Genomic DNA, 9,666 nt, shown 5'->3' with positions numbered 1-9,666 from the left:
GTAACCGACTTATCTATAAGCATTTTCAGCGACAAGTTAGTCCTATAATTCTAGAATTCTCTAGTTACAATTACAATAGATAATTATTAGGATGGTTCTAGTAAGAGTTAACCAACCTTTACTTAGTAGTTCTCTTAATTATTCTAGAATTTTCTAGTTTTATCACACAAATATGCATCAATGTTTTAACATTACAGATGCTCTGCAGAAGCTTCTAACAGGTTTTTGTTGCCTAGGATATTGGGTTTAGGGTTTCTCTTTCAGTGGTGATTAATATCAGAAATGTTCTTTTATTTTTTTTCCCTTTTTTTTTGGGTTTTAAGTTTCTTTAAAATTTCCCTTTACTTAAGGACATGTTCAAATTTCCGTCATATTTCATGACGGAGTAAGTTCGTGTCCCCGACGTGGAGGGGTATTTTGGCCGGAATCGGATGGAATTTGACAGTGTAATGTGGGTTTGAAACTACAGGATAAAATTGGCAGAATTGAAACTAGGCCGACCAAAAATTACTTCTTGCCTTTTTTTTAAAGTGCAAAGTTAATTCAAGGTGCCAGATATACTGAGAAAAAATATTGCCGTTGTAAGCAGGGGCAGAGCTGTACTAAGGCCTGGGATGGCCTTGGCCCCTCCAATTTATTTAACCCTTTTGAATGTATATATTGGATGTGGTAACAACTGCAAAGAAAAATTGCTATACTTAAGCCTATGGACCCCTCACCACAAATCAATTCTTGTCAAAATTGTATTTTAATATGAATATAATAGTAAAATTATACTACATTTATGAAAAAAAAAGCACTCATTTCAATTTAGTACTTTTGTACGCAATAGTTTACTCAATAGGCCAAAAAAAATATACAACTAAACTTTTTGTGTTTAACATTTTGGCCCCCTCAAATATAAAATTCTAGCTGCGCCCTTGGTTGTAAGCAGAAGTAAATTCAATAAACATGACAAGTAATCCACAGTCCAAAGCTATAAACTTAGGTATTTATCAAAAGAAGTTCTAGCTGATGGCTTTGATTATAAATTCGGATTGATTATGGATGAGTAAAAGGTATCATTTGCTATGAAGAATGAAATTTCGTAAGAAAATTTGAAAATTTGGTGTTATTCGTTTTATTTATTTATTAAACATGACTTTTTTGAGTAGCTTACTCCAGCAATTGTTTATTTCGAGTTTGTTTTTGCAAATTTGAGAGCCGTTGTCTTAACTATTCACCAATTAGTTATGATTTTAGTGGTATTTCTCTTCTCAATATTGAACAAGGTCCCATGTTCGAATTCCCCCCTCTGTCATTGAAAAAAGAAAAAATAATAATTTATATGCTCCTTTCTTATATGTTCATTGTTCTATGTGGCAGTTGGTTTTTGAACTTCCATTTATAAGATTCCTTACTCTTTGTTCTGAACTTTCTCAGCTAGCTAACATGGAGTTTAAGAGGCTAAATCCAGCTACATATTTAGTTTATCGCTGTCAGCCAATTGGCAGGCTGAAACGGCTTGAAAGGAATTTCGAATTGCTTATACAAATAACTGAATGTTTGTATAGCATGAGGGATACCATCAACGAGGAGGTAACCAAAGAACTGATGTGGGGTAAGGCACCAACTTTGAAATGCAAAAAATGGCTTGAAAAGGTGGGAGAAATTGAAGATCAAGTGAATGACATGTTGAAGATACAGGAGACGAGTTCTGACCTTGTGATTCACTCGCATGTCGGTCTACATCAGCATCTGATGAGTATGCTCAATAAGATTACTGATCACTTGGAGAAATCTCCAGGTGCACATGGTTCAATGGCTTATGTACCGCCTGGACAGAGTAAAACAGTAACTAGTCCAATACTTCATAGTGAGGCATATGGACTGGTACCACAAGATAACAAGAATGTGAACTTGCAAAGGAGAGCAGAAGCAAAAGGAGAAGCAAATGTGGAGATTGAAATGTCACCAACACAAGGGAAGGAAGCCGTGAAGGGTAAAGAAATACAAGAAGGTAAATATTTTGAGACCCAAGCAACAGCATCAAGAGCTGCATCCATATTCTATAGAAAGAGCCTGCTGGGGTTTAAATTTGGGGGAGCAACCACTGAAATAGGTAAACCACAAACAGAGAACAAACGGCTTCAGGCGGGGGTTATATTGAAAAAAGATTTTAAGAAATCAAGCAAGACTATCAATCAGATGGAAGTTGATAATAATATTCCACTGCAAAATGATGGACGTGAGGCACTGCTTGAATGGGGAGTTCATAGCATATCAATTGAGCGGATGCTGCACGAGATCTTGGGATGCATGAATAGTGTCACAATTGGTAGAATTGCCATGTATGGAATGGGTGGGATTGGCAAGACTACTGTGCTGAAAGCCTTGGCCAATCATGTTGAAAGAAAAAGCACGTTTGATAAGGTCATTTTGGTGACTGTCTCAAAACATTGGAGCACAAGAAAGATTCAAAATGAAATTTTAAGACAGTTATCAATGTGCGTACCAGATTCTGAAACTGATTCCAGAGTTGCAGAAAAATTACTTCAAGTTTTAAATAGCAGGAAGTTTTTGCTTCTTCTGGACGATGTTTGGGAGTGTTTAGATTTAAAAGCAGTGGGCATTCCTGATTTGAGCTCAGAAAATGGTTTTAAGATGATACTGGCTACCAGAATACGGGCTGTTTGCATTGAAATGGTTGTGAACAGGGTTATTGAAATGGAAACTCTCTCTAGAGAAGAAGCTTGGGAGTTGTTCTGTGAGCAGGTGGGTGCAGTCGTTCATTTTCCATCTGTCCAACCTTATGCGCGAGCCATTGTTGAGGAGTGTGGGGGTTTGCCGTTATTGATCATTGTCACCGGAAGAGCCCTGACAGGTGTAAATGATGCTTCAGTGTGGAAGCATGCATTGAGCGAACTTTTATTACCCAGCACAAATGCTGCATATGACACTGAAGCTGTTATGCAACGAATGAAATTCAGTTATGACAGATTGAGGGATTGTGACATAAAGAGTTGCTTCCTTTATTGCGCTTTTCTTTCAGAAGATCAGGAGGTTAATATTTATGAGCTGGTGAAATATTATATCCAAGAAGGTTTGATTTCTGGGAATTGGGATGATGCATGTAAGAGGGGACATGAGATAGTTGACATTCTTGTAGGTGCCTCCCTATTGCAGAGGACCAAGGGCGGTCTGTCCATCAAAATGCATGCTATGGTTAGAGATTTAGCATCAATGATCATATTATCAAAGGCAGAACGTTTGCAGTTTCTGCTAAGACCTTATTTATTGTACAGGCCACTTGAAAGCCCCGAAAGTAATAGATTGTTGATTGATGAAGGTTGTCAGTTCTTGTCGAAAAGTGGTGCAGGTCTGAGGGAGTCGCTACCAGTGGAGAAATGGGAACAAGCCAAGATGATCGCTTTGATGGATAATGAGTTATCCAGTCTACCTGAAAATCCATGCTGCCCTGATCTTTTAATTTTGTTGCTTCAAAGGAACAGATGTCTAAGAGTGATCCCAGCAGCCTTTTTTGATCGCATGCCTTCTCTCGAAGTGTTGAATCTATCTAACACCAGAATAAAGTTCTTGCCACAGTCAATCTCGAATCTGAAAAGGCTTAAAATTCTTATTTTACGCAGTTGTGAGCGCTTAGTTGTGCTCCCATCGGAGGTTGGATCACTTGGAGACCTTGAGGTGCTCGATCTCCGAGGCACTGAAGTTGACAAATTACCTGATGAGATAGGTAGTTTGACTTCTCTAAGACACTTGGAAGTATCCTTTTATGGATCTATCAGCCCCAGTGAGTATGCTAAGTTGCCCCATCAATTGATTTCACCTGGAATAATATCAAAGCTCATTTCTTTGGAGACATTAAGTATTGATGTATACCCTGGAGATCAGAGGTGGAAGAAAAGCTTGGAATCCATCACAAGAGAGGTTTGTAGCTTGACAAAGTTGACTTCTCTCTGTTTCAGTTTCCCAGAAGTGGAGCTTCTACAATTCTTTCTCCAAACCTGTACCAGATGGAAAAACCAACTCTTAACTATGTTCAAATTTGTGGTTGGTGATGATGTCAAGCGTATCGTGTCTCGGGTCCCAAACTTCGTGGTGCATGATTATAATCAGCAGGGCCAATGCTTGAGATTTGTTAACGGTGAGAAGGTGCCTGATGTGGTTGTTGAAGTATTAGCTCGTGCTGTTGCCTTCTATTTGGATCATCACCTTAGCATTCGCAGCTTATCCGAGTTTGGGGTTAGTAATATGAGCAGGCTGAAATTATGTATATTGAGTGAATGTCCTCAAATTCACTCAATCATTGATTGCACAGAACCAACTAGTCATGCATTTCCCGCTTTGGAGTATTTGAGTGTTCATTACCTGCCGAACTTGGAGAATATTTGGGAGGGCGTTAGACCTTTACCGTTTGGAAGTTTCACTAAGCTTAGAATTCTGCTGGTGTATGCATGTCCAAAGCTGAAAAATGTTTTTACAACAAGCATGCTATCATGTGTCTCTAATCTGGAAGAGTTGTTGGTTGAAGATTGCCCAGCCATTGAAGTGATCACACTTGAGGATGAGAGCATGGATTCTGGAACTGTTAGACTCTTGAGATTGAAAAGGTTGACACTAAACCATCTTCCTCGATTGGCTAACATTTCAGAAGGTGCTTGGCCCTCTTTAGAGTATATTAGCTTGTATGGCTGCCCTAATTGGAAGACCATTGCTATGAACTCAAAAGTTGAGGTAAACTGTAAAGAAGATTAAAGCAGAGAAGCATTGGTGCATTTCGATTATGATTGCTCTGGATCTTAAAGCTCACTTCGCCTGTCTCCAAAGGATGCATTCCAGTGGTATTATGGTTCTGGATCTTAAAGCTCATTTCACCCTTGTCCATAGTTGATGTATATAGAACAAAGCCTTTCACACTGTCAAATAAAATTCAAAATTGTTGAATTTAATGCACATTTCTAAATCAACAATGTTAATTGGGAAGAAAATTATGCAATGGCTTGGAGAAGTTCATTAGCCTTCCATGCAATCAATGACATTATGACAGTGGTAAGTGAATTGGATAACACTGAAACCTGTTTGAGACCAAATGGCTATTGCGAGAGAGGCTCAAGATATTTGAAGCATTTCCATTCTTCAATGCAAGACTACCATTCCCTAATACCAGATAGTCTCAAAGGCTTTGCCTTAATTTTGTTTTGGATTTAAGAAAGTTAACCTGTCGGGGAACCAAAAGGAAAACAAGGACATGCAATGCAAAGTACTCATACAGTGGTGTTGCTCACTTAACAGCCCTATATTCCAGTTAACCTGAATGCTGCATCTGATGCACAGTTTCCACATGATGGATCAAACTATCTTCAAACAGTAAACAATTTCTGCTTTACCGTGATCGCCACAACCACAAAGACAAAAATCATTCCAGCATAATGTGGATTATCACTTGTTTTTAAAAGCAAGAGCAGATAGCATGCCAATGAGAATCTAAATCATCACCAGTGAAATGGGAAATATCTGACAGTAAAGTCAATCAGACCACAAGAGCTTGTACTCGTCCTGACCGACAACACAAAGAGTTCTGTCATTCATCATTGAACACAATAAATATTATTCAAACATTAACCAGCAGATTGTTGTGAAGATTACATGTTAATGCAGATTATAATCAACAAACAACAGAGAGAGAAAAAAACTACAAGATTACAAAACAAACATACAAGTTCTTCACTTGACTTTATTTGAAGTAGTTCAGCTTATTTGATTGGTTGTGAGAGAGAGGTCATTGTTGATAAACAGAAACAAACATACGTTGAAAACGATCTTTAATTGCAGGGTCACTTGGCCAGTTCAACTCATTCTTCCAGTCACTGGTGCATCTGATCCATCTCAATTTAATTGCGTTTGCCATGGTGGATGGTAAATCCTTTAGCATCACACACTCCCTGATCTCTATTGTCTCCAAAGAGGGCCACTCCCATGAGACTTCACTCCAAATAGTAGAGAGTTTCGGTAAGTTCCGGAGTTCTATAGTCTTCAATTTAGGGAGTGCCGCTGATACATCACTTCCAGTTTCAATTATCTCCTTCATCTCAAGACAGTGTTCCACTTCCAAATGTTGTAGCTGAACGAGTTGTTGGACAATCCCATGTGCCTTTGAGAATAGATTTTCTAGACTTGGACAATCTTTTAGTATCAGTTTCGTTAGCCTGGATAGGCTTTCAGGGCTCACCAAGCCCTTCCATATATGCACCAACTTTGGAATATTTATTATGTGTAGCTGTTTTAGGAATTGAAATGCCACACCTCCTATCATGTCACCATCAATGATGCTTTCCATTTCATTGCATTCTTCAATCTTGCAAATTTCCAGTCCTCCCAACCTATCGGCTCCAAAGAGTGATAAGTTTGTCACATTTTGATGACCAATCAGCTCAAAACTGTAAGCATGTTGTAGTATCTGCAAAACGGTATCAGGAACACTTCCACCTCCAGAGAATCTCAAATGTTTTTCAGTTGAGCATTCTGAGATATCAAATTCAGAAGGATTGTTAGTTTGGTGATGACCCACGATGATGTTGAATGATCTGAAATTGTTGCCCTGCATGTTCTCCCGATTCCATGATACACTCTGGCATATGAACGGTCTTAAGCAATCCTCACCAGGAAAGTAGAAACAAAGAGTCGTTAATTCTTCCAACCCAACTAATTCCTCCACAATTGCACCTACAATATTATTCCATTCTGTGTTATGGTGGTCAATGCCAATGCTTAGTTCTTCTAACGAAATGAGCTTTGAAACAGTGTCAGGATGAATGACCACCACTGGATTCCCTTGAAAGTGGTTGTGACTGCTAACATTCTGTTCAAATGAAACTCTCAAGCACTTGAGATTAGTGAGCTCCTGAATCTCTTTAGGGAGATTTCGAATCTTGGTGCGCCTTATATCAAATATTTCAAGACTTTGAAGTTTTCCTATATCAGCTGGAATATTTTCTAACTCACCACAATCATTGAGATAGAGCCCTCTAAGTTTTATCAAGCTAGATATAGATGATGGCAGTGACATGATTCTTGTATCATGCAAATCTAGAACTCTTAATTTTTGCATGCATGCAAAGAATGACACAGGAATTTGCGTCAAGCTCTTGTTTTTTTGGAGTAACAATGTCAGAATTCCAGAACATTGAGGTTGCTCAGGTAGGGAAGAAAGTTGATGTTGAATCAATGAGACCCTTTCTGCACATGTCCATTGTTCCTCTGTAATATTTGCACCTTCCTTCACTAATATGCGGTGACTCCCTGCATTACACTTCGCAATACGTAGTGCAACACGCTGAAAATGCTCAAACATCTTGTAATGACGTGCCTTTATTCCTCTATCCAAAAGACCAGCGTTTACAAATTCATCTAGGACAGTGTGACCTCTGTCGCGTGTTTCCCCTAGCCTTGCAAAACTAATTAACTGTTCTGCCCTCCAACACTCAGTTATGTAGTCTCGATGAACTTCATAACCAACAGGGAAAAGTGCCCAGTACAACAAGCACAGCTGCTTACTCTCATCTAGATCATTGTATGGAAGTTTAAATAACTGGTAGACTTCTTCCAATTCTCGACTTGGTTGCTTACTGGGGGCTTGCAATTCTAACAGTGTATCTCGCCACCTTGCTGAATCATTCACTTTTGCTAACTTTTGAGCTATCAAGTTGATCATGTTTGGCATCCCACCACACTCCTTGACTATTAAAGGTGCTAATCGAATGATTTCTTGCTTTTTCATAATATCAGCACTCACTTTCCTGTTAAATAACTTTTGGGCATCCTCCTTTGACAACTTCTCTATTTTGATATCCTCATCCGTCGGTCCACAGAAGTTTCCGTTGTCTCTTGAAGTACATGCGAACACAACCTTTCCGCAATTATGGTCATCATGAATTCCAACCTCCCTCAGATTAATCTTTGAAGAAACATGGTCAAGAAACAATAGATAGCTCTTGTTCTCCAGCTCTTCAGATATCTTTGCTGCTCTTTTGCCTGTGCTGGACTTTTCGTCAACCGGTAGGCCTAACTGATCCTCGAGCACCCTTTGTATCTTTTCCACGCATTCCGTGTTGTCCATAGTAACCCAAAAGATAACTTCAAATTGACTTGTTTGACCAACTTTATCATGCAAATTTTCCATCACTGTTGTTTTTCCAACTCCAGGCGGTCCCCATATGCAAACTCTCTTAAACTCATCTTGTTTCAGCAAGTCTTGAACAATTTCTACATGCCTATTAAGTGATGGAAGATCATCTATTTTCTGGGCATGCCTATTTCTAAATCTATCAGGTGGTGTCGGTGCGCACTCAGTCATTACTGGGTTCTCAAGCTTTATTTGATCTCTCAGGGAAACCAACTCTTTTGTCTCCTTCACTACATCTCTTCCAAGCCTTAGCAGAGAAGGAAAAGGACAGAGTCCACACAGATATTTGTTGATGCGTCTGTACTTTGTCTTCAGATGTTGGATTTTGTCTTTCTTTTCATCGACCTGTTGAAACCAATTTCTGCATTCATTTGTGATATGCATTCGACCAACATTTGCAGCCAGCACATTTTGCACATCTGCCTTTCTATTCTGCAGACGCATTTCTTCATTCTCAAGCTTCTTGAAATTCTTCCCCAAGTTTCTCACATAATCATATTTGTGTTTCAAATAGGTGAAAATCCACACGCCACATTTAGCAGCTGGCTCAACTGTTTGCCCCACAGCTTGTGCACCTGCTGTCACCTCAAAAGCCATCCTTTTCGAATATGAAAACGAAACGCATATCAATGAAAACTGTTCATTCACTATATTTTGACAATACATGTTACAATCAAATACAAAATGACTATTACTGGTGCGATATTGCAGATTTTTCTATTGATGCAAGATTCAATGAAAGCTTGTTACTTTCTTTCATACCTAATAATGTTAAGATATTATTGACAAATGGATGTGGACTGATCAACACTTGCCCTCAACATGCATATGCTAAAATGCCCAGAAAAAACAATAATCTATGTCCATAATTCCAATAAAATCCTCGAGGTTCCATTTGGATGAAAGAATTTCGATATGATATTTTAGAGTAAACTGCTTAATTATTAAAAAAAAAATTATGGTCAATATAATGCACATGGAAAAACTCAAACTCAAACCCAAATTCATAAATCTAAGTTCTTTCATCTAAGCACAAGTTTTATGAACATAATTACGAGGCATATCAACAATATTTACACTACTGTATGGATATGAACGTGTAAAAATAAGCACACCTGGAAAGGAAATCTGCTTGGTTGGTCCTCTGAACGTTGTGGTTGCTAGGTAATGGGTTCTCTTCTCTGCTGCACCTCAAGTCAGGACTCAAGAGTATATGAAACTGTCTCTTCTCGTTTTCAACGGAAATGGAATTTTTCACTCTAACCAATGTCAACGACAGGACAACGTAGTGCTGCGGGGCCCACAAGTCTCTGTTTGGTTTTTTTCTTTTTGGTTTTAATTTATTTATTTATTTTTATTATAGTAAAAAATTCATTTTTAATAAATTTGATTTATTTTATCAAAATCTAGAGTGAAGGGGTAAAAGTTTCCAGAGAAGAAATGAAAATAACTTTTGGCTTCTTTGTAACCAGCACATGTTGGTT

The 9,666-nt window shown here is 38.5% G+C and overlaps 2 protein-coding genes across 2 annotated transcripts; one reads left to right on the top strand and one right to left on the bottom strand.

The window, feature by feature from the left end:
- The first annotated feature begins 1,431 nt into the window (after positions 1-1,431).
- On the top strand, positions 1,432-4,755 carry LOC117636880 (probable disease resistance protein At4g27220). The gene has a single exon (XM_034371591.1). It carries the CDS (start codon positions 1,432-1,434, stop codon positions 4,753-4,755), a length of 3,324 nt encoding a protein of 1,107 aa, XP_034227482.1.
- A 1,024-nt stretch (positions 4,756-5,779) lies between these two features.
- Positions 5,780-8,626, bottom strand: LOC117636879 (disease resistance protein At4g27190-like). The gene has a single exon (XM_034371590.1). The coding sequence runs from the start codon at positions 8,624-8,626 to the stop codon at positions 5,780-5,782; it is 2,847 nt and encodes a 948-aa protein (XP_034227481.1).
- Between the last annotated feature and the right edge of the window lie 1,040 nt (positions 8,627-9,666).

This window comes from Prunus dulcis, chromosome 8, assembly GCF_902201215.1.
Source record: "Prunus dulcis chromosome 8, ALMONDv2, whole genome shotgun sequence".
Classification (NCBI taxonomy): Eukaryota; Viridiplantae; Streptophyta; class Magnoliopsida; order Rosales; family Rosaceae; genus Prunus; species Prunus dulcis.
This window is presented reverse-complemented; position numbering and strand designations above follow the sequence as displayed.

Coding starts and splice junctions, on each gene's coding strand:
- LOC117636880 (XM_034371591.1), top strand. CDS start 1,432: ATGGAGTTTAAGAGGCTAAATCCAGCTACATATTTAGTTTATCGCTGT.
- LOC117636879 (XM_034371590.1), bottom strand. CDS start 8,626: ATGCGTCTGCAGAATAGAAAGGCAGATGTGCAAAATGTGCTGGCTGCA.